This window comes from Anolis carolinensis, unplaced genomic scaffold, assembly GCF_035594765.1.
Source record: "Anolis carolinensis isolate JA03-04 unplaced genomic scaffold, rAnoCar3.1.pri scaffold_9, whole genome shotgun sequence".
Classification (NCBI taxonomy): domain Eukaryota; kingdom Metazoa; phylum Chordata; class Lepidosauria; order Squamata; family Dactyloidae; genus Anolis; species Anolis carolinensis.
The window spans coordinates 4,551,441-4,576,898 of record NW_026943820.1 but is presented as its reverse complement, the minus strand read 5'-3'; the positions used below and the strand labels follow the sequence as shown (position 1 = coordinate 4,576,898).

Here is a 25,458-nt window from a genome sequence, read left to right as displayed (position 1 = left end):
TCAGTGTGATGGAATCCTAGGATTTGTAGTTTCTCAAGGTATTTTTTGAATCCAACATTCCAGAATCAATGCAGTTTGGCATCACTTAAACTGCTGGGACTCAGTGTGATGGAGTCCTAGGATTTGTAGTTTTCCAAGGTATTTTTGAATCCACATTCCAGAATCAATGCAGTTTGGCATCACTTAAACTGCTGGGAACTCAGTGTGATGGAGGTCCTAGGATTTGTAGTTTTCCAAGGTATTTTTTGAATCCACATTCCAGAATCAATGCAGTTTGGCATCACTTAAACTGCTGGGACCTCAGTGTGATGGAATCCTAGGATTTGTAGTTTTCCAAGGTATTTTTTGAATCCACATTCCAGAATCAATGCAGTTTGGCATCACTTAAACTGCTGGGACTCAGTGTGATGGAATCCTAGGATTTGTAGTTTTCCAAGGTATTTTTTGAATCCACATTCCAGAATCAATGCAGTTTGGCATCACTTAAACTGCTGGGACTCCAGTGTGATGGAATCCTAGGATTTGTAGTTTTCCAAGGTATTTTTTGAATCCACATTCCAGAATCAATGCAGTTTGGCATCACTTAAACTGCTGGGACTCAGTGTGATGGAGTCCTAGGATTTGTAGTTTTCCAAGGTATTTTTTGAATCCACATTCCAGAATCAATGCAGTTTGGCATCACTTAAACTGCTGGGACTCAGTGTGATGGAATCCTAGGATTTGTAGTTTTCCAAGGTATTTTTTGAATCCACATTCCAGAATCAATGCAGTTTGGCATCACTTAAACTGCTGGGACTCAGTGTGATGGAATCCTAGGATTTGTAGTTTTCCAAGGTATTTTTTGAATCCACATTCCAGAATCAATGCAGTTTGGCATCACTTAAACTGCTGGACTCAGTGTGATGGAAGTCCTAGGATTTGTAGTTTTCCAAGGTATTTTTTGAATCCACATTCCAGAATCAATGCAGTTTGGCATCACTTAAACTGCTGGGACTCAGTGTGATGGAATCCTAGGATTTGTAGTTTTCCAAGGTATTTTTTGAATCCACATTCCAGAATCAATGCAGTTTGGCATCACTTAAACTGCTGGGACTCAGTGTGATGGAATCCTAGGATTTGTAGTTTTCCAAGGTATTTTTTGAATCCACATTCCAGAATCAATGCAGTTTGGCATCACTTAAACTGCTGGGACTCAGTGTGATGGAGTCCTAGGATTTGTAGTTTTCCAAGGTATTTTTTGAATCCACATTCCAGAATCAATGCAGTTTGGCATCACTTAAACTGCTGGAACTCAGTGTGATGGAGTCCTAGGATTTGTAGTTTTCCAAGGTATTTTTTGAATCCACACTCCAGAATCAATGCAGTTTGGCATCACTTAAAACTGCTGGGACTCAGTGTGATGGAATCCTAGGATTTGTAGTTTTCCAAGGTATTTTTTGAATCCACATTCCAGAATCAATGCAGTTTGGCATCACTTAAACTGCTGGGACTCAGTGTGATGGAATCCTAGGATTTGTAGTTTTCCAAGGTATTTTTTGAATCCACATTCCAGAATCAATGCAGTTTGGCATCACTTAAACTGCTGGGACTCAGTGTGATGGAATCCTAGGATTTGTAGTTTTCCAAGGTATTTTTTGAATCCACATTCCAGAATCAATGCAGTTTGGCATCACTTAAACTGCTGGGACTCAGTGTGATGGAGTCCTAGGATTTGTAGTTTTCCAAGGTATTTTTTGAATCCACATTCCAGAATCAATGCAGTTTGGCATCACTTAAACTGCTGGAACTCAGTGTGATGGAGTCCTAGGATTTGTAGTTTTCCAAGGTATTTTTTGAATCCACACTCCAGAATCAATGCAGTTTGGCATCACTTAAACTGCTGGGACTCAGTGTGATGGAATCCTAGGATTTGTAGTTTTCCAAGGTATTTTTTGAATCCACATTCCAGAATCAATGCAGTTTGGCATCACTTAAACTGCTGGGACTCAGTGTGATGGAATCCTAGGATTTGTAGTTTTCCGAGGTATTTTTTGCAGCCTCACTCCAGAATCAATGCAGTTTGGCATCACTTAAACTGCTGGGACTCAGTGTGATGGAGTCCTAGGATTTGTAGTTTTCCAAGGTATTTTTTGAATCCACATTCCAGAATCAATGCAGTTTGGCATCACTTAAACTGCTGGGACTCAGTGTGATGGAATCCTAGGATTTGTAGTTTTCCGAGGTATTTTTTGAATCCACATTCCAGAATCAATGCAGTTTGGCATCACTTTAACTGCTGGGACTCAGTGTGATGGAATCCTAGGATTTGTAGTTTTCCAAGGTATTTTTTGCAGCCACATTCCAGAATCAATGCAGTTTGGCATCACCTTGACTGCTGGGACTCAGTGTGATGGAGTCCTAGGATTTGTAGTTTTCCAAGGTATTTAGTCTTTACATCCACATTCCAGAATCAAAGCAGTCTTGCTGGGACTCAATGTGATGGAATCCTAGGATTTGTAGTTTTCCAAGGTATTTTTTGCAGCCACATTCCAGAATCAATGCAGTTTGGCATCACTTTAACTGCTGAGACTCAGTGTGATGGAGTCCTAGGATTTGTAGTTTTCCAAGGTATTTAGTCTTTACATCCACATTCCAGAATCAAAGCAGTTTTGCTGGGACTCAGTGTGATGGAGTCCTAGGATTTGTAGTTTTCCAAGGTCTTTAAGCCTTTGCAGCCACACTCCAGAATCAATGCAGTTTAGCACCACTTTAGCTAAATAATGCTATCGCATCCTGGGAGTAATAGTTTAGGGAGGCAACATCGCTCTCCAGCAGATAAGGCTCAGGACCTTTGCCAAACTACAAATCCCACAATCCTGTATGATGTGGATTCAAACCTAGATGCAAGGAATGTCATCCATTCCTTTCCGGCTCCGTCATTATTTGCCAAGGCTCAATATTTACCAGCCATTATCACACACTCTTGCTCTCTCACCTTTGGTAAACTACATGACACATTTTTCTGTGAGTCAACGCCAGGGATCCCTGGGAACTCCCTAAGTGTGTCTACACTGTGGAATTAATGCGGTTTGACCCCACTTGGACTCTAGCAATGGCTCAATGCTGGGGAATCCAGGGAGTTGTAGTTTGTATCCTTGTGCCAAGAAGGCCGAAGACCTTGTAATGCTACGTCTCCCAGGATTCCATCACATTGAGCCCAGATACTCATCATCATCATCATCAGTATGTATATATATATATATATATATATATATACACACATACATACATATACATATAATGTACATATGTATACACATACACAAATATGGCAAAGTGGTGGTGGTATTGGTTAAAAATTGTTGTGTAATTTTTATTTGATGTTATTTGCATTTTTAATTAATTTTATTGTAAGTTATATTTTTATTTATTATATTTTATTATTTTCTTGTATTATTTTTAGTTATTTTCTGTTATTATAGTATTTTACTGTATCAATTTTTTAGTGTTTATTATTATTTTTATTGGGTTGCTAGGAGACCAAGTGGGCGGAGCTTAGCCTTCTAACTGGCAGCAATTGGATAAAAACAATTATTCCTCTCCCTCTAATTAGGACGTTATTATTCTTTTCTTTTTGTTGTATCAACCTAGAGGCGTGGATGATGGGTTGTGTTGTCAAATTTCGAGGTTGGGGGGCCTGTAGTTTTGTTGTTTTGTGGGTCGCCGTGATGCCATCACTCATATTATATATAATTTGTTTACATTTGCTCCCAAAATTATGTATACATAATTTTGGAAGAAATACCAAACAAATCCAGAAATATAAGTTGCTATGGGTCTATAAATTTGCATAAAAATGTCAATTTCCCCTATTAAAGGTGTATACTGGGACAGCTTTGTATCAATAATAGCAATGGGTTGCTAATGCGCATGCGTTAAAAAGTGTCTGGTTCCCTCTGCAATGACTGGGAAAAGCCTTCTCTTTCTCCTTCCCTTACAAAGATGGCTGCCAAATTTCGCTGCCACTACTAAAATGGCCTCCTACTTCAGGGGCGGGATTTGTCAGCGAGAGATGGGCCCCGCCTATGTCCTTCATTCCCATTGGCTAGGATGCACAGGAGGCAGCCAATGGGGTTGCAGGGCGCGCTGGTTGCTTCTGGGTTGTTTTGAAGGAGGAAGAACTGAAAAAAAGGAGCCAAGGAGGGTCCGGCAATGCTGGAGAGAGAAGAAAAAGAAGGGCGAGGAGGGGCCAAAATGACCCTCTCTGTCCTCCTGGGTAGGTGGCTACTGAAGAGGGGCACTCTGTGCATGCTCAGAGGCCTTCCCCGAAAGGTATTTGCACTCTGTGCATGCTCAGAGGCCTTCCCCGAAAGGTATTTGCAATCTGTGTATGCTCAGAGGCTGTCTCTGAAAGGTATTTGTACATGTTCAGAAGTATTTGCACTCTGTGCATGCTCAGAGGCCTTTTCCAATAGGTATTTGCACTCTGTGCATGCTCAGAGGCCTTCTCAATGGGTATTTGCAATCTGTGCATGCTCAGAGGCCTTCTCCAAAAGGCATTTGCACTCTGTGCAAGCTCAGAGGCCTTCCCGAAAGGCATTTGTACTCTATGCATGCTCAGAGGCTTTCCTGAAAAGTATTTGCACTCTGTGCATGCTCAGAGGCCTTATCTCAAAGGCATTTGCACTTTGTGCATGCTCAGAAGCCTTCCCGATAGGTATTTGTACTCTATGCATGCTCAGAGGCCTTCTCAAAAAGGCATTTGTACTCTATGCATGCTCAGAGGCCTTCTCAAAAGGCATTTGTACTCTATGCATGCTCAGAGGCCTTCCCCGAAAGGTATTTGCATTCTGCATGTTCAGAGGTATTTGCACTTTGTGCATGCTTAGAGACATTATCTGATAGATATTTGCACTCTGTGCATACTAAGAGTTAAACACACTGTGTATGCTCAGAGGCCTTATCTAAAAGGTATTTGCACTCTGTGCATGCTCAGAGGCTTCCCTGCGAGGTATTCAAACGATGCATGGTCAGAGGCCTTCTCTGAAAGGTATTTGAACTCTGTGCATCCTCATAGGCCTTCGGTATGTATTTGCACTGTGTACATGCTCAAAGGTATTTGTACTCTGCACATGCTCAGAGGCCTCCTCGACAGGTATTTGCACTCTACATGCTCAGAGGTATTTGCACTCTGTGCATTCTCAGAGGTCTTCTAGGAAAGGTATTTGGATGCTCAGAGGCCTTTGAAAGGTATTTGCACTCGGTATGCTCAGAGGCCCACTCAAAGGGACGAATCTAACTACATATGCATTTTAAAATTTTATAATTCATGTTGTCATGGAGTTTAATAGTTTTTAATTGATGTGGTATTGTTGTAATGTTTATTGCTTTTGTTATTGTTTTATTTAATGTGTTCTGGGCAATGTAAATTGGCGACTGTTGTAAGCTGCCCTGAGTCCCTATGGGTGAGAAGGGCGGGGTAAAAGTGATGTAAATAAATAAAACAAATAAGGGTATTTGCACTCTGTTTATGCTCAGAGGTCCTATCTGAAAGATGTTTGTTTATTTTTATTTTATTTATTACAATATTTATATCCTGCCCTTCTCACCCAACAGGGGATTTGGGCGGCTTACAATAAAACACACATATAAAAACTGTACAGTAAATCAGATTAAAAATTATTAGCTTACATCAACATTCATAAACACATTCTAAAATACAGATGGGCGTGTTCAAGTTCAAAAGACTGGGTCTGTCGATTAAGTTCTGGCATACATAATAATAATAATTAGCGCTGCTAGTTGTTATTTGAAAGCCTATTTGTAAGCTCAATCAAATTGTTTTCTAGTCTTTACTGATATTCATTTGGTTATCTCCATTTCTTGACCCAATGCATTTGCCTCTTTTCTCTTTTTTTATGCTCAGCGGGAAGATCGAAGAAGCAGCGACATGGGCGTCGAAATGGACAGCGACTGCAGGAAAAAGCCCTGCGTGTCTTGAGTTGCCATCAGAACCTGGACGAACTCCTCCGTGAAGTAAGAAAAAAAATGCCAAAAGCAACAACATTCCTAGTTAATAGGCTGCATTTGGAATAGAGTGGGAAGTGGAGTGTTTGTTTTCCTTGCTGCTTAGGAATCACTCTGATCCCTCTTCTCTTTTTATCTTCTCCAGGTGGGAAGTTCTGTATGTAAAGAAGCATTATTAATTCCTGATAATTCAGGCCGAGAATCCTCAGAACTGCTTCTGGGTGAGTGAAAGAGGACCTGTTTGGCCAGGAAGAATGGTTGAAACAAATCCAAGTCAATCTGTTCAGCCAGATAAGAATATTCAGCTCAACGAGTCCAGGATTCTTGTTTTTTATATGCTATAGTTTTTATTTTATTGTACTATACTGTATGTTTATTTTATGCTTTGCCTTAATCACTTTGTGCCATATATAAGCCCTTTGAGTCCCTTCGGGGAGATGGAGGTGGGGTATAAGAATAAAATTATTATTTTATTATGACACAGCAAACAAGATAGATATGCTGGATTTCATATCACAAAATCACAAGTTGAACACTTCCCAAGTGTCTAGGACTGTGTGATGTATTATTATTATTATTATTATTATTATTATTATTATTATTATTTTATTATTATTATGACACAGCAAACAAGATAGATATGCTGGATTTCATATCACAAAATCACAAGTCGAACACTTCCCAAGTGTCTAGGACTGTGTGATGTATTATTATTATTATTATTATTATTATTATTTTATTATGACACAGCAAACAAGATATATATGCTGGATTTCATATCACAAAATCACAAGTCGAACACTTCCCAAGTGTCTAGGACTGTGTGATGTATTATTATTATTATTATTATTATTTTATTATGACACAGCAAACAAGATAGATTTGCTGGATTTCATATCACAAAATCACAAGTCGACTACTTCCCAAGTGTCTAGGACTGTGTGATGTATTTTTGGATTATTATTATTATTATTATTTTATTATGTCACAGCAAACAAGATAGATATGCTGGATTTCATATCACAAAATCACAAGTCGAACCCTTCCCAAGTGTCTAGGACTGTGTGATGTATTTTCGGATGATGCGCACAGATCCCAGCAGGGTGGCCTTTTGCAGTTGGCAAATCGTAATTTTGTCAATGCCTGTTGTTTCCAAATGCCGGCTGAGATCTTTTGGCACGGCACCCAATATGCCCATCACCACCGGGACCACCTGCACTGGTTTCTGCCAGAGTCTTTGAAGTTCAATCTTGAGGTCCTGATCGCGGCTGAGTTTTTCCTGTTGTTTTTCGTCAATGCGACTGTCACCTGGGATGGCAACATCAATGATCCAAACCTTTTTCTTTTCCACAACTGTGATGTCTGGTGTGTTGTGTTCCAGAACTTTGTCAGTCTGTTTTAAGGTTTGTTTTCATCATGTTTCTATAATAATAATAATAATAATTATTATTATTATTATTATTATTATTATTATTATTATTATAGAAACATGATGAAAACAAACCTTTAAATGTTCAAGAGTTTTGGGTGTAGATGGGCTGCATCGCCCTAAACCAGCAAAGGCAGTATATGGATGCTAGGAGGTGTACTCCCACCACAAATGTAGACAATGGCAGGGTTTCTATCCAATCTTTCCTGCCAGACGGCCTGCCTTCTTCATCTATGTCCTGATCTGTGCCTTTCCTTTGCTTCCCAGTCTCTGCTTTGCAGGATCAAGCCACTGCCTTGGGTTTGCCGGTGGGGATCCTCTCGGCCAGAACGGCTGCAAGGAACCTGGAGAAGATCTCTGCGGAGTCTGGTCAGGCCACGCTGCTGAAAGGAGAGCCAAGAGTAAGGACCGGTAATGTAGTATGTTGGGCAATTTCAAAAAGGGAAAAAGCATCTCAAAAGGAGCAACAGCAGCAGCAGCAGCAGTTTAGCAGATCAGAAGCTTCTTCAGTAGAGCAAAATGAGCTCCAGCAATTACACAAGTTACAAAGGCTCCACTGAAAGAACAGCAATGCTATATAGTAAAGTAAGGGCCTGAGCCCCCGGTGGTGCAGTGGGTTAAACCACTGAGCTTCTGAACTTGCTGACCGAAAAGTTGATGGTTCGAATTCAGGGAGCGGGGTAAGCTCCCGCTGTCAGCTCCAGCTTCTGCTCACCTAGCAGTTCAAAAACATGAAAATGTGAGTAGATCGATAGGTCTGGCGGGAAGGTAACAGCACTCCATGCAGTCATGCCAATTGCCACATGACCTTGGAGGTGTCTGCGGACAATGCCGGCTCTTCGGCTTAGAAATGGAGATGAGCACCAACCCCCAGAGTGTGAGTAGATCAATAGGTACTGCTCTGGCGGGAAGGCAGCAGCACTCCATGCAGTCATGCCAATTGCCACATGACCTTGGAGGTGTCTGCGGACAATGCAGGCTCTTCGGCTTAGAAATGGAGATGAGCACCAACCCCCAGAGTGTGAGTAGATCAATAGGTACTGCTCTGGCAGGAAGGTAGCAGCACTCCATGCAGTCATGCCAATTGCCACATGACCTTGGAGGTGTCTGCGGACAATGCAGGCTCTTCGGCTTAGAAATGGAGATGAGCACCAACCCCCAGAGTGTGAGTAGATCAATAGGTACTGCTCTGGCGGGAAGGTAGCAGCACTCCATGCAGTCATGCCAATGGCCACATGACCTTGGAGGTGTCTGCGGACAATGCAGGCTCTTCGGCTTAGAAATGGAGATGAGCACCAACCCCCAGAGTCAGACACAACTGGACTTAACGTCAGGGGAAAACTTTTACCTAAAGTTAAGGCCTAGCTATCGATCTCTCTGGAAACATCTTGTCTCTCTCCATGCTCACAGGAGAAGAACAAAATGGAAGACTCGGGCCCATTCTACACTGCCATATAAAATCCAGATGATCTGCTTTGAATATATGCAGATGATACCTAATTAGGAGGGAGAGCTAATACTCCAGAGGACAGGATCAGAATTTAAAATGACTTTAACAGATTACAGACCAGAGTGCCCAAAACTTAACAAAATGCATTTCAACAAGGACAAATGAAAGATACTACACTTAGGCAGAAAAAAAAATGAAAGGCAGAGCATTAATTGACAAAACGTGTTTCTTGCAGTGAGTTAAATAATAATAATAATAATAAATTTATTTTTATACCCCGCCCCATCTCCCCGAAGGGACTCAGGGCGGCTTACATGGGGCCTAGCCTGATAAAACAAATATCAGCAACACAACTATAAAACAGTTATACCAGTAAAACATCTATATCAATAAAACAATTGTTAAAATCGACAAGAAGCATACAAGAAACATACAATATTAAAACAGGAGACTAATTCATAGAATCCAAAATAGTATTTCTGTCGATAGTCCTTTACCACACTGTTCTCTTTTGTTCTCAACTATAGGAAAAGTTGTCTTGCCTGCTGAACACTTTGAAGGATCTGGCCTCCCAGAATGCTTTCAGCCCATCGTTGTTTGCTCAAGAAATGTGGAAAATGCAGGTCAGGCTCCGCAAGTGCTCCTCATTTGCTGTGTCATACTATGTCTTTGCGTCAATAATAATGGCAGCAACTATCTTTACAAGATTCATGCTCTTACTGCAAACCCAATGTGCTTTGTCCTCAGAGCCCACTCACCCTGGACATGGCATGGCACCTCCACAGAGAAGGCCTCTTGAGCCTGGACGAGCTGCTGGAAAAGTAAGTCCGGACTTTGCACATTGTGTGTGTTTTCATCTTGACATATAATTTGACAGGATTTTGCCTGCAACCGTTTGGGTTTGGGAGACGAAGATAGAATCTTAGAGTTGGAAGAGACCCCCAAGACTCCTCAGTCCTACCCCCTTCTACCAGGCTGGAAGACACAATCAAAGCCCTCCCGACAGATGGCCATCCAGCTCCAGCTTAAAAACCTCCAGAGAAGAAGACTCCATCACAGATATTCCACTGTCAAACAGCTCTGACTATGATATTAATAATATAGTATATTGTATATACATATATAATATATTATATGATAATAATATTATGATGTAATACAATATAATAATACACTATTATAATTGTATATTATATATTACATGTAATATTACTAATAATATTGCAGTATAGGGGTATAGTACAATATACAGTAGAGTCTTACTTATCCAACACTCGCTTATACAACGTTCTGGATTATCCAACGCATTTTTGTAGTCAGTGTTTTTAATATATCGTGATATTTTGGTGCTAAATTCATAAATACAGTAATTACTACATAGCATTACTGCCTATTGAACTACTTTTTCTGCCAAATTTGTTGTTTAACATGATGTTTTGGTGCTTCATTTGTAAAATCATAACCTAATTTGATGTTGAATAGGCTTTTCCTTAATGCCTCCTTATTATCCAACATATTCGCTTATTCAACATTCTGCCTGCCCGTTTATGTTGGATAAGTGAGACTCTACTGTGTATATATATATATATATATATATATGTCTATAAATTTGCATTAAAATGTCAATTTCCCCTATTAAAGGTGTATACTGGGACAGCTTTGTATCAATAATAGATAAGCGAGACTCTACTGTATATACATATAATATTGATAATATTATAATGTAATACAATATCATTACTAATAATAAAACAATATAATATAATTATATATTACATGTAATATTGCTAATAATATTGCAGTATAGGGGTATAGTACAATATAATAATATATAATGCTTATATTGTTTTATGCTAATAATATAATATATTGTATACATATAGTGTTGATAATATTATAATGTAATACAATAATAATAATACACTATTATAATTGTATATTATAGATTACATGTAATATTGCTAATATTGCAGTATAGTGGTATGGTTCAATATAGTAATATATAATGCTAATATTGTGCTATGCTAATAATATAATATATTGTATGTACATATAAATTGTGAGCTGCCTTGAGTCCCCTTCGGGGTGAGAAGGACAGGATATAAATGTCGCAAATAAATAAATAATTGCCTTTTGGGGCTACAGAATCCTTCTGTTTAGGGGATACTGGGACATTTAGTTGAAAACGCAACTTACAAAAGAGAGTTTAGGTCAACTGCAGTGTTGTGTGTCTTCCTAGTAATCCAGACACGTCTGCGTATATAATAATATATAATGCTTATATTGTTTTATGCTAATAATATAATATATTGTATACATATAGTATTGATAATATTATAATGTAATACAATAATAATAATGCACTATTATAATTGTATACTATAGATTACATGTAATATTGCTAATATTGCAGTATAGTGGTATAGTTCAATATAGTAATATATAATGCTAATATTGTGCTATGCTAATAATATAATATATTGTATGTACATATAAATTGTGAGCTGCCTTGAGTCCCCTTCGGGGTGAGAAGGACAAGATATAAATGTCGCAAATAAATAAATAATTGCCTTTTGGGGCTACAGAATCCTTCTGTTTAGGGGATACTGGGACATTTAGTTGAAAACGCAACTTACAAAAGAGAGTTTAGGTCAACTGCAGTGTTGTGTGTCTTCCTAGTAATCCAGACACGTCTGCGTATATAATAATATATAATGCTTATATTGTTTTATGCTAATAATATAATATATTGTATACATATAGTATTGATAATATTATAATGTAATACAATAATAATAATGCACTATTATAATTGTATACTATAGATTACATGTAATATTGCTAATATTGCAGTATAGTGGTATAGTTCAATATAGTAATATATAATGCTAATATTGTGCTATGCTAATAATATAATATATTGTATGTACATATAAATTGTGAGCTGCCTTGAGTCCCCTTCGGGGTGAGAAGGACAGGATATAAATGTCGCAAATAAATAAATAATTGCCTTTTGGGGCTACAGAATCCTTCTGTTTAGGGGATACTGGGACATTTAGTTGAAAACGCAACTTACAAAAGAGAGTTTAGGTCAACTGCAGTGTTGTGTGTCTTCCTAGTAATCCAGACACGTCTGCGTATATAATAATATATAATGCTTATATTGTTTTATGCTAATAATATAATATATTGTATACATATAGTATTGATAATATTATAATGTAATACAATAATAATAATACACTATTATAATTGTATATTATAGATTACATGTAATATTGCTAATATTGCAGTATAGTGGTATAATTCAATATAGTAATATATAATGCTAATATTGTGCTATGCTGATAATATAACATATTGTATGTACATATAAATTGTGAGCTGCCTTGAGTCCCCTTCGGGGTGAGAAGGACAGGATATAAATGTCGCAAATAAATAAATAATTGCCTTTTGGGGCTACAGAATCCTTCTGTTTAGGGGATACTGGGACATTTAGTTGAAAACGCAACTTACAAAAGAGAGTTTAGGTCAACTGCAGTGTTGTGTGTCTTCCTAGTAATCCAGACACGTCTGCGTTGGTGGATTGGCTGTGCCGTGGTCTTTGCCTTTTGTGCAGCGAAACAGAAAGCTCTTCCTTGGACTCAGAGCACCTGGGGAGCCTCCTGACAGGTAACATCAGGAGCCGAAAGCAACCCTGACCTTTGGGACACCCAGCCTTGGGGAGGAAGGTGGTAGCTTTGTCCATTGATGGTAGCTTTGCCCTTTGTCTTTAGGCCTGGCATCTGTCTTCCTTCGTCACGGATTTCCGAAGACGTCTGAGCCAGGAAAGAAGTCGCCAAGGCTGTCCAAAGTAAGGATGGAATGGGATGAATGAGGACCATTAATGCTTGTAAACACAGGCTTTCCTACCACTGTAGCAATGACTATGAATAGAATAAGGGCCTGTGAAGCAGGTTTTGGGTTCTGTCATTGAATTATTTCATTATTATTATTATTATTATTGACACAACGACGTTGTATGACACAGCAAACAAGATAGATATGCTGGGTTTCGTTTCACAAAATCACAAGTCGAACACTTCCCAAGTGTCTAGGACTGTGTGATGTATTTTCGGATGATGCGAAAATATTAAATTAATAATAATAATAATAATTATTATTATTATTATCATCAGCATCATCATCTGAATTAATCTGTGAATTTTAATCTGCATTTCATCAGCGGATTTTAACTTGTATTTTAGCTCTTGTTATATGTGTTTTGATAGAGTTTTATCTCTTGTTTTTATGTTGTTATACCCCACCTCAAGCTGTAGGGAGAGGCGGGTAATTCATTTATTATTATTATTATTATTATTATTATTATTATTATTATTCCTACTACTATTACTACATGGGTTAAAAATTCATCATTATTATTTTTATTATTACTACTACTATTATTATCAGCTGAATTAATCTGTGAATTTTAATCTGCATTAAATTAGCTGATTTTAAGTTATATTTTAACTCTTGTTATATGTGTTTTGATAGTGTTTTATCTCTTGTTTTAATGATAATGTACCCCACCTCGAACCGTAGGGAGAGGCGGGTAATGAATTCATTATTATTATTATTATTATCATCATTATTTGAATTAATCTGTGAATTTTAATCTGCATTTCATCAGCGGATTTTAACTTGTATTTTAACTCTTGTTATATGTGTTTTGATAGAGTTTTATCTCTTGTTTTTATGTTGTTATACCCCACCTCAAGCTGTAGGGAGAGGCGGGTAATTCATTTATTATTATTATTATTATTATTATTATTATTATTATTATTATTATTATTATTATTATTATTATTATTATTATTCCTACTACTACTACTACTACATGGGTTAAAAATTCATTATTATTATTTTTATTATTACTACTACTATTATTATCAGCTGAATTAATCTGTGAATTTTAATCTGCATTAAATTAGCTGATTTTAAGTTGTATTTTAACTCTTGTTATATGTGTTTTGATAGTGTTTTATCTCTTGTTTTAATGATAATGTACCCCACCTCGAACCGTAGGGAGAGGCGGGTAATGAATTCATTATTATTATTATTATTATTATCATTATTTGAATTAATCTGTGAATTTTAATCTGCATTTCATTAGCGGATTTTAACTTGTATTTTAACTCTTGTTGTATGTGTTTTGATAGAGTTTTATCTCTTGTTTTTATGTTGTTGTACCCCACCTCAAGCTGTAGGGAGAGGCGGGTAATTCATTTATTATTATTATTACTACTACTATTATTATTATTATCATCTGAATTAATCTGTGAATTTTAACTTGCATTTCATTAGCAGATTTTAACTTATATTTTAATTTTTCTTATCTGAGTTTTGATAGTGTTTTATCTCTTGTTTTAATGATAATGTACCCCCCCTGAAGCCGTAGAGAGAGGCGGTTAATAAATTCATTGTTATTATTATTATTATCATCATCATCATCATCTGAATTAATCTGTGACTTTTAATCTGTATTTCATTGGTGAATTTCAACTTGCATTTCATTAGCAGATTTTAACTTATATTTTAATTTTTCTTATCTGTGTTTTGATAGTGTTTTATCTCTTGTTTTAATGATAATGTACCCCCCCTGAAGCCGTAGAGAGAGGCGGTTAATAAATTCATTATTATTATTATCATCATCATCATCATCATCTGAATTAATCTGTGACTTTTAATCTGTATTTCATTGGTGGATTTCAACTTGCATTTCATTAGCAGATTTTAACTTATATTTTAATTTTTGTTATATGTGTTTTGATAGAGTTTTATCTCTTGTTTTAATGACGTTGCGCCCCACCTCAAGCCATGGAGAGAGGCGGTTAATAAATTCATTATTATTATTATTATTATTATTATTATTATTATTATTATTATTATTTGAATTAATCTGTGAATTTTAATCTGCATTTCATTAGCAGATTTTAACCCTTGTTGTATGTGTTTTGATAGTGTTTTATCTCTTGTTTTAATGATGATGTATCCAGCCTCGAGCCATAGGGAGGATCTGTTAAGTTAATGGCTGGCAGAGCAATGTGGCCTGTCATTCACTCGGAATGGCTTCAAAGTTAATGTCTGCCTTTTGTCTTCACAGATTTACTGTGCTGTCCTTGAGAGGATGCTGGCATGTAAGTTCTTTGGCATGGAAAGCAATTGCATTGGGATCTCAATTATAGTGGAGTTTGCTGATTGTGTATATAATTGTCGTGCTGTGTACATAATTAGCTTTTCAATTGCAACTATGTTTGTAGAGTAGAATTTAGGAGACGGAGCTGTAACACGGAGCGGTAGTAGTAGATCAGAGAAATGCTGTTTTGGATTACATCAACAACAATATGTTGTTGTTATTATTATTATTATTATTGACACAAAGACACAGTATGACACTGCAAACGAGACCTATATGCTGGATTTCGTTATCACCAAATCACAACTTGAACACTTCCCAAGTGTTTAGGACTGTGTTTTTGTTGTTATTATTATTATTATTATTTGAAACATTTAATTTTGTGTGTTTTTTTAAAAATTTGATACCACTGTATGCTTGTTTTATATCTGTGAGCCGCCCCGAGTCCCTCTGGGGAGATGGTGGTGGGGTATAAAAATAAAGTTGTTGTGTTGTTGTTATTATTATTATTTATTTGAAACACAACAAGATGAGGCCACAGCAGACACTCTGCTGGCAGTTGTATTGGATCACACGTCGGACACTTCCCAAGTTTCTAGGGCTGTGTGATGACGTATTATTATTATTATTATTATTATTATTATTATTATTATTATTATTATTTACCCGTCTCTCCAGGCAGGACACAACATAGTCAAATACATCTATAAAATTGCATATTAAAACATAGTTTTATATATATATAGTATCAGAAGTGACTTGAGAAACTGCAAGTCGCTTCTGGTGTGAGAGAATTGGCTGTCTGCAAGGACGTTGCCCAGAGGATGCCCGGATGTTTGATGTTTTTACCATCATTGTGGGGGTTACTCTGGATTACAACAACAACAACACATTATTATTATTATTATTATTATTATTATTATTATTATTATTATTATTATTATTTTATGACACAGCAAACAAGATAGATATGCTGGATTTCGTACTGTGTCATTATTATTATTATTATTATTATTATTATTATTATTATTATTATTATTTTACCTGTCTCTCCTTTCGGCTCCAGGCAGGACACAGCATTGTCAAATACATCTATAAAATTATATATTAAAACATAGTAATATATATTATTATTATTTCGTGTCAGGAGCGACTTGAGAAACAGCAAGTCGCTTCTGGTGAGAGAGAATTGGCCGTCTGCAAGGACGTTGCCCTGGGGACGCCTAGATGTTTGATGTTTTTACCATCATTGTGGGGGCTTCTCTGGATTACAACAATCCTGGATTACATCATCATCATAATCATCATCATTGTTGTTGTTATTATTATTTATTTACCTGTCCTTTCGGCTCCAGGCAAGACACAGCATAATCAAATAGATATATAAAATTGCATATTAAAACATAGTAATTATACAGTAGAGTCTCACTTATCCAACACTCGCTTATCCAACATTCTGGATTATCCAACGCATTTTTGTAGTCAATGTTTTCAATATATCGTGATATTTTGGTGCTAAATTCGTAAATACAGTAATTACTATGTAGCATTACTGCGTATTGAACTACTTTTTCTGTCAAATGTGTTGTATAACATGATGTTCTGGTGCTTAATTTGTAAAATCATAACCTAATTTGATGTTTAATAGGCTTTTTCTTAATCTCTCCTTATTATCCAACATATTCACTTATCCAACGTTCTGTCGGCCCGTTTATGTTGGATAAGTGAGACTCTACTGTATTATTATTTCGTGTCAGGAGCGACTTGAGAAACAGCAAGTCGCTTCTGGTGAGAGAGAATTGGCTGTCTGCAAGGACGTCGCCCAGGGGACATTGCCCAGATGTTTTGGTGTTTTTACCATCCTTGTGGGAGGCTTCTCTCATGTCCCCACACGGGGAGCTGGAGCTGACAGAGGGAGCTCATCTGCATCCTCTCTGGACTCGAATGAGCAACCTTCAGGTTAGCAGTCCTGCCGGCACAAGGGTTTAACCCATTGCGCCACTGGGTGCTCCAGTAAAATATATAAAAACATACATATTAAAATACCTGATACAAAAGTTATGAAAACTCTTAGAATCTACTTCCAGCCGTAGTTTTTCTCATGCGCTGCCATGTGGAAGCCTTCCTTGGAGATTGTGCCCCAGTGACATCTGGAGCATCCCTATCAGGACATGCTTTCCGTGTTGCTTAAATGGCACATCCCAAGCTCTGCAAAGTGGTTCAAGGTCGGGGTTAATGCCTTCCCTGCCTCTGCCTTAATGGTTCCTTTTCCCTCCTTCTCATAATGAGGTCAGATTTTTAAAAGGATGAGCATCATTTTGCGACTGAATGCATATTTCCCCATTGGATTGTTTAACCTTTAAATATATAATGTTTATTTATTTTCGTTCATTCAAATATACATGCATTGCAAGTGTTTGCTGCATACAGTGCAATACTTTCATCTATTGGCCTTTCATAATCATTTCTCAGACAATATATTTTCAATAATTGTTTGTTTGTTTGTTTTGTGTTTTAGGGCTGCTTGATTCTGTGGCCAAAGAGAAGCAGGAAGGCTCTTCTTCCCTGAAGGCTGCAAAAAGCTGGTGAGCATCTCTACCTCACAACCTCTGAGGATGCCTGCCATAGATGTGGGTGAAACGTCAGGAGAGAATGCTTCTGGAACATGGCCATACAGCCCGGAAAACACACAACAACCCTGTGATCCCGGACATGAAAACCTTCGACAACACATCTCTCCTTTTTCCGGAGAGATGTGTTGATGAAATGGGTTGTTGTGAGTTCTCCAGAAGCATTCTCTCCTGATGTTTTGCCCACATCTATGAATGGTGCAGCAGGCCAGCTTGATTAGCACTGAATAGCCTTGCAGCTTCAAAGCCTGGTTGCATCCTGCCTGGGGGAATCCTTTGCTGGGAGATGTTAGCTGGCCCTAATTATTATTATTATTATTATTATTATTATTATTATTATTATTATTGACACAACGACGTTGTATGACATAGCAAACAAGATAGATATGCTGGATTTCGTATCACAAATTCACAAGTCAAACACTTTCCAAGCGTTTAGGACTTATTATTATTATTATTATTATTATTATTATTACAACATTTCTACCCCGCCCTTCTCACCCCTTAAGCAGGACTCAGGGCGGTTTACAAATATAAAACATATGTATAAAAAATTCCAGTTGCAATTCATTACAATTTAAATTAATTACATTAAAACATTCATAAAAATATACATTCAAGACACATTCTGAGTCCGATCTGCGTCTGTCATTATGTCTTAAAACATTATAATTATAATTGATGTTGCTTCTATCGCTTCAAAAGCCTGATCCCACAACCAAGTTTTCACTTTTTTTAAAAAAGATAGGAGGGAGGGTGCCTGTTGGATTTCATTTGGGAGGTTTCCTATGATTGTTTCCTATCTGGAATAACACCAACAAACCTCTGAGGATGCCTGCCATAGATGTGGGCGAAACGTCAGGAGAGAATGCTTCTGCAATATGGTCATACAGTCTGGAAAACTCACAGCAACCCAGTGATTTTGGCCATGAAAGGCTTTGACAACACAATGGGATGAAATGATGAGCTGTATCAAAGCATTGTGCCAAACGATACCATAATGGTTCCAAATAAAGTTTTCTGTTGTGTTTGACATTTGCAATAAAGGGAAACCAATCACTATTAACATCCTGGAGTCCATTGTCTCCTCCGAAATGCTAATTTCTCCATAAATGTGATTTCTGCCCACCAGTTGCTTGTATCGATACTTTATGCCAAGCCTTCCATTGTTGACCCTTCAGCAATTTCAGAGATTGGGCATAAAGTAAACAGGAATCAGTTTATCCCAATATCCCTTAACAAAAGAAATACTCAAGGATTAAACGTTAAAGCCATTATTTATTTTAATCAACGAACAATGGGATGGTTTTGAAAGGCCGGTTTTGAAAAGATGTCTCTTTAATGTGGGAAGAGTGTTATCCGTCGAAACCAAATTTGGTTTGCATTAAACCAAACCGTGTTTGGGGAGAGCCTTTCTTCTTGAGCACTAAGAGCTTTTCTTTCTCTAATTTATATATATATATACACACACACACACACACACACACACACACACACACAAAATAAAATGTACAAAAATAAAATGCAATTTATTATACACACACACACACACACACACACACATATATATATATATATATATATATATATATATATATATATATTGCATATATATATATATATATACACACACACACACACACACACACACACATATATATATACATACATACAGTAGAGTCTCACTTATCCAAACCTCGCTTATCCAAGCCTCTGGATTATCCAAGCCATTTTTGTAGTCAATGTTTGCAATATATTATGATATTTTGGTGCTAAATTCGTAAATACAGTAATTACAACATAACATTACTGCGTATTGAAATACTTTTTCTGTCAAATTCGTTGTATAACGTGATGTTTGGGTGCTTAATTAGTAAAATCATAACCTAATTTGATGTTTAATAGGCTTTCCCCCCACTGAATGGCATTGGTGGTTGTTTGATATTATTACTGTTGTATAAACCTTTGTTTTAACTTCTGTTTTATCATCTTCTTGTGTTTTAAACTGTGTATATTGTTAATGTATTTGCGCTGTTACTTTTGTAACATTGTGACCCGCCCCGAGTCCCCACGGGCAGATGGTGGCGGGGTATAAATAAAGTTTTATTATTATTATTATTATTATTATTATTATTATTATTTCCTTAATCCCTCCTTATTATCCAAGATATTCACTTATCCAAGCTTCTGCCAGCCCATTTAGCTTGGATAAGTGAGACTCTACTGTGTGTGTGTGTATATAGATAGATAGATAGATAGATAGATAGATAGATAGATAGATAGATAGATAGATAGATTGCATTTTATTTTTGTACATTTTATTTTGTATATATATAGGCTCCATGTGTTTACTGTGAGTGCCTACCAAGGCCTGGTCCTGCCTGAGGCCCTGCAAGACTTCTTCAGCCAAACTTTGACCCAAGTTCTGACCTACAACCCTCAGCTCAAAGGTAGGGCTTTTTAAAAAAATAAATTGCATTTTATTTTTGTACTGTGGGGTGAATTGTTCTAATACTGTAAACAGGTTGCCATATATACTCATGTATCAGTTGATTTATATAAGTCGAGAGCCATTCTTGTATGGAGAACAGAGAGTATGTTAATCCCTGGAGAAGTCAAACTACCTTTTGGGTTTTTTTTTTTAACTAACATTTCTATATTCTGTTTTTATGACCCAGTTTTGTATATATATATATATATTTTTGGGGCCTCTGGTGGCACAGTGTGTTAAAGCGCTGAGCTGCTGAACTTGCAGACCGAAAAGTGCCAGGTTCAAATCCCGGGAGCGGAATGAGCGCCCACTGTTAGCCCCAGCTTCTGCCAACCTAGCAGTTCGAAAACATGCCAATGTGAGTAGATCAATAGGTCTGGCGGGAAGGTAAGGGCGTTCCATGCAGTCATGCCGGCCACATGACCTTGGAGGTGTCTATGGACAATGCTGGCTCTTCGGCTTAGAAATGGAGATGAGCACCAACCCCCAGAGTCGGACACGACTGGACTCAATGTCATGGGAAACCTTTACCTTTACCTTTTTGTATGTTTTGAATTGTATTAGTCTTTGTTCAATTGTGAACCTCTTTGAGTTCCAATTTTGATATGGAAACAACAACAACAACAACAACAACAGGACACCAACTCTCCTAGGCTTCAGGAAAGCCTTAAAGACATGGTTGCGCACACAAGCTTTTAATGAATGAGAACATGGACTTTACATGACCCGTACCAAGACTTATGTTGAGAATTCTGGATGTGAATGGATTTTAATCTTGGATATGCTTAAAACTTTATATAATGTGATTTTATTTTGTAATGGTATCTGTTTTATATGAATTGTTGTTTTGTACACTGTTTTTAGGCATTGAATTTTTGCCTATTTATTGTAAGCCGCCTTGAGTCCCCCCTGGGAGAAAGGCAGGGTAAAAATGATGTAAATAAATAACTAAATAAATAAATAAAGGTGAGGTATAAGTTTCATAAATAAATAAATAGGATGCTAGCTGTTAAGCAGCCAGCGAGAGAGTCCATGTCCTCTTGACGTCGCCTTCATTGAATGTCCTGTGCATAAAAGGCCTTGAAGTTACAGACGCCTTTAGAAATCATTGACTGCCTTATTCCAATTCTATTGGAATTGTTGGTTATTTTTATTTATCAGTTGCAGATAAAGGAGCCGTGGTGGTGCAGTGGGTTAAACCCTTGTGCCAGATGGACTGCTGACCTAAAGGTTGGGTTGCTGACCTGAAGGTTGCCGGTTCGAATCTGTGAGACGGGATGAGCTCCCATCTGTCAGCTCTAGCTTGTGGGGACATGCGTGAAGACTCCCAGCAGGATGGTAACACATTCTGACATCGCTTGGACAACGTCTTTGTACATGGCCAAATCTCTCACACCAGAAGCGACTTGCAGTATGTTCTCAAGTCGCTTCTGACACAATTTAAAAAATTGATTAGCAGCCCTGGCCTTACATTGTGTGAATTGAGTTTTCTTTTTCTTTCCATCAGTTTCCGATGCCATTCCTCTCCAGAGAGAGTGGAGCTTTGCTCGGACCAATGCGGTGCTCGCCTTGCTCTACCGCAAAGTAAGTCTTCCTTAATTGGGGTTTGACTGCGAGCATTTCACAGTCGTCCTGCTCCTTTTAAAAACTACCATATATACTCGAGTATAAGCCGACCCGAATATAAGCCACAAAAAAGTTTTGTTGTTTTGTGGATCACCGTGATGCCATCACTCTTTTATATATATAGATCTATGTTTTGAGTTTACAACCTATGATGTGCACTTTGCTAATCTACTATTGCAACCTCACTGTTTTTAAATTCTATGTTTTTAATAAGTGTTTTTATTCTTTTTGGTTAATGTGCAAATATTACAATGGGTGCATGTTATTGTTTATTGATGTATTGAATATTGTTATTGTTTTGTATTTGATATTTCTGTGAGCCGCCCCGAGTCCCCTCTGGGGGAGATGGTGGCGAGATACAAATAAATGTATTATTATTATTATTATTATTAACCAGTTTTTACCACAAAAAAACTGGGAAAACATTGACTCCAGTATAAGCCGAGGGTGGTAAATTTCAGAAATAAAAATAGATACCAATAAAATTACATTAATTGAGGCATCAGTAGGTTAAATGTTTTTGAATATTTACATAAAGTTCAAATTTAAGATAAGACTGATCAAATCATTATTCTCATCTTCTTCAGTGTAAATGTGCTTATGTATCCTTTTAATAATAATAGAGTAAAATAATACATGAAATAATAATAATAATAATAATAATAAATACAGGAAAATAATACATGTAATAATAGAGTAAAATAATAAATGCAATAATAGTAATAATAATAATAAGATCAGAGTGAAATAATAAATGTAATAATAATAATAATAGAGTAAAATAATAATAATAATAATAATTTTATTTTTATACCCCGCCACCATCTCCCCAGAGGGACTCGGGGCAGCTCACAGATATAAAACCAGCATACAGAGTATCAAATACAAAAAACACAAAAATAAAATTAAAAGGCATAAAATAAAATCACAGTCATTATAAAACACATGATAAAACACAGCAATACCCTAGCACTCAAGACCTAGCTCTTTACTAGAGCTTTTAATCTATGTTAATTTTATCAATATTTGTATGTATGTATTTTTATCCTTTACAATTTTATCTTGTAAATCGCCTGGAGCATCTTGGATGCAGGGCGATTAATAAGTAATTAAATGATGATGATGATGATGATGATGGTGAATAAAATCATACAATGGACTGGGCAAAGTGCACTGAGTGAAAAAAACAACAAAACCCAAAACAAAACAACAACAAAAAAGAGAAAATGGAAAAGCAAAGGAAAAATAAATGCAATACAGTAGAATCTCACTTATCCAACACTCACTTATCCAACGTTCTGGATTATCCAACACATTTTTGTAGTCAATGTTTTCAATATATCATGATATTTTGGTGCTAAATTCGTAAATACAGTAATTACTACATAGCATTAATGTGTAATGAACTACTTTTTCTGTCAAATTTGTTGTATAACATGATGTTTTGGTGCTTAATTAGTAAAATCATAAACTATTTTGATGTTTAATATGCTTTTTCTTAATCTCTCCTTATTATCCAACTTATTCACTTATCCAACATTCTGCTGGCCCGTTTATGTTGGATAAGTGAGACTCTACTGTAGTAGCAACAATAATAGAGAAAAATAATAAATGTAATAATACCAATAATAATAGAGAAAAATAATAAATATACCATATATTCTTGAGTATAAGCTGACCCAAATATAAGCCATCCAGGACTCTCACCTGAGTATAAGCCGAGGGGTCTTTTTCAGTCTTAAAAAAAGGGCTGAAAAACTAGGCTTATACTCGAGTATATACAGTATACTGCTTTTGCTCAATAAAACTACAAAAGACTGTCAATAGCAAGGTGAACTATTCTGAGGTGCGACACCCCTCAACCACTTTGGCCTCCAACCAAACATAACACTGCTCACTCAGGAGCAAACTATCTGCTGACTCTTGAGATGGTTTTCCATCTTCCTTGCTTGGATGGTGAAAGGCGTTTCTGGCTTTGTCTCCCCTTGTAGTTGTTTGTGCCCTTCAAGCCGGAGGAGTTGGTCCGCCATTTGCAGCACGTCCTGGAGACGAGCGAAGTCAACTGGCATCACGTCCTCTCCTGCGTTTCCACGCTGCTGGTCTGCCAGTCGGGAGCCGCACCACTGATTAAAGGTAGATACCGAGTCCGTGGTTGGATCGGACTTTGGCATTTTGAGCCCACATACTGTTTTGTTTTCACTTTGGGAAAAAGGTGGGAGACGTGTGTGTTATGGGGAAGTCTTTTTCCCAGACTTCCTGAGCCATCTGCTGAAGAAAGGCTTTGAGGACTATGACTTGGAAAGCATGATGACGGCGTTCCTGATCGCGCGCCAGGCTGGCCTGGAGGGTCCTGCCGTTTTCATGCCTTACGCAGAATGGTTTAAGGTAAGAGCCTAAGATAGATCATGAGTTCTGACATTAAATTGCCTCATTTATGGTCCTAACCATACAGGTTTGCATTGGCGGACCCAAAGAGACATCTCAGGAATTTGCTATGTCCTCTGCCACAATTACCCATTGAATTTTGACTTGTGAGTTTTAACCTGCTTTATACTAGTGTGGTCTTGTGAGTATTTTTTTTTTTGGCCCAGTTCCTTTTAGGAGCCAATCCTGGATTTTACTAAAGTATGACTATTTTACCGTGTTTCCCCGAAAATAAGACAGTGTCTTATATTATTTTTTACTCCCAAAGATGCGCTAGGTCTTATTTTCAGGGGATGTCTTATTTTTCTATGAAGAAGAATTCATATCCATTGTTGAACAAAAAAAAATGAACATTTATTCTATACTGTACAGAAGTTGTCATCACAAACCAACATAACTAAACCAGACAAACTGTGACCCCTGTCAAGAATTTCTTGTTACTACCATTATTTACATATACAACTGGTATGTAAGCCGCCCCAAGTCCCTCTGGGGAGATGGAGGCGGGGTATAAAAATAAAATAATAATAATAATTATTATTTTATTTTATTGTATGACGCAGCAAACAAGATAGATATGCTGGATTTCGTATCACAAAATCACAAGTCAAACACTTCCCAAGTGTCTAGGACTGTGTGATGTATTTATTATTATTATTATTATTATTATTATTATTATTATTATTATTTTATTATGACACAGCAAACAAGATAGATATGCTGGATTTCGTATCGCAAAATCACAAGTCGAACACTTCCCAAGTGTCTAGGACTGTGTGATACATTATTATTATTATTATTATTATGTACATTTACCAACCCTGCATGCTACGGTGTTTTGTTTGACGGGCGCCGGGCATGCTTCCAAACAAAAACTTTGCTAGGTCTTACTTTCAGGGGAGGCCTTATATTTAGCAATTTAGCAAAACCTCTACTAGGTCTTATTTTTTGGGGATGTCTTACTTTCAGGGAAACAGGGTATGTGATCTTATTAGTTTTTATGATCTATTCTATTGTTGATTGAGTTGTTTTATTGTTGTGTTTTTACATTGTTTGTTTATCCTGGGCTTGGCCCCATGTAAGCCGCCCCAAGTCCCTTTGGGGAGATGGGGCTGGGTATAAAAATAAAAATAAAATAATAAGAATAATTATTATTGTATGTTATATCATCATCATCATCTATCACCTGTGGCCGAGTATGGTTGTCTTCCAAGACTTGGTAGT

At 37.0% G+C, this 25,458-nt stretch overlaps 1 protein-coding gene across 3 annotated transcripts in view; it reads left to right on the top strand.

The window, feature by feature from the left end:
- Nucleotides 1-4,087: 4,087 nt before the first annotated feature.
- The window catches only part of fanca (FA complementation group A), a 60,505-nt gene continuing 39,134 nt past the window's right edge, over nucleotides 4,088-25,458 (top strand). For 2 of the 3 annotated variants that reach the window (XM_062961853.1, XM_062961852.1), the window contains exons 1-14: nucleotides 4,089-4,255; nucleotides 5,906-6,015; nucleotides 6,152-6,227; nucleotides 7,703-7,836; nucleotides 9,413-9,508; nucleotides 9,633-9,706; nucleotides 12,445-12,557; nucleotides 12,662-12,738; nucleotides 15,031-15,064; nucleotides 17,582-17,648; nucleotides 20,031-20,143; nucleotides 21,692-21,768; nucleotides 23,802-23,943; nucleotides 24,062-24,195. In XM_062961853.1, the coding sequence (XP_062817923.1) occupies nucleotides 4,192-4,255; nucleotides 5,906-6,015; nucleotides 6,152-6,227; nucleotides 7,703-7,836; nucleotides 9,413-9,508; nucleotides 9,633-9,706; nucleotides 12,445-12,557; nucleotides 12,662-12,738; nucleotides 15,031-15,064; nucleotides 17,582-17,648; nucleotides 20,031-20,143; nucleotides 21,692-21,768; nucleotides 23,802-23,943; nucleotides 24,062-24,195 (1,311 nt within the window). In that variant the 5' untranslated portion in view covers nucleotides 4,089-4,191. Of the gene's footprint in view, nucleotides 4,256-5,905; nucleotides 6,016-6,151; nucleotides 6,228-7,702; nucleotides 7,837-9,412; nucleotides 9,509-9,632; nucleotides 9,707-12,444; nucleotides 12,558-12,661; nucleotides 12,739-15,030; nucleotides 15,065-17,581; nucleotides 17,649-20,030; nucleotides 20,144-21,691; nucleotides 21,769-23,801; nucleotides 23,944-24,061; nucleotides 24,196-25,458 lie in introns of all 3 variants that reach the window. The other variant, XM_062961854.1, reaches the window with a different exon arrangement.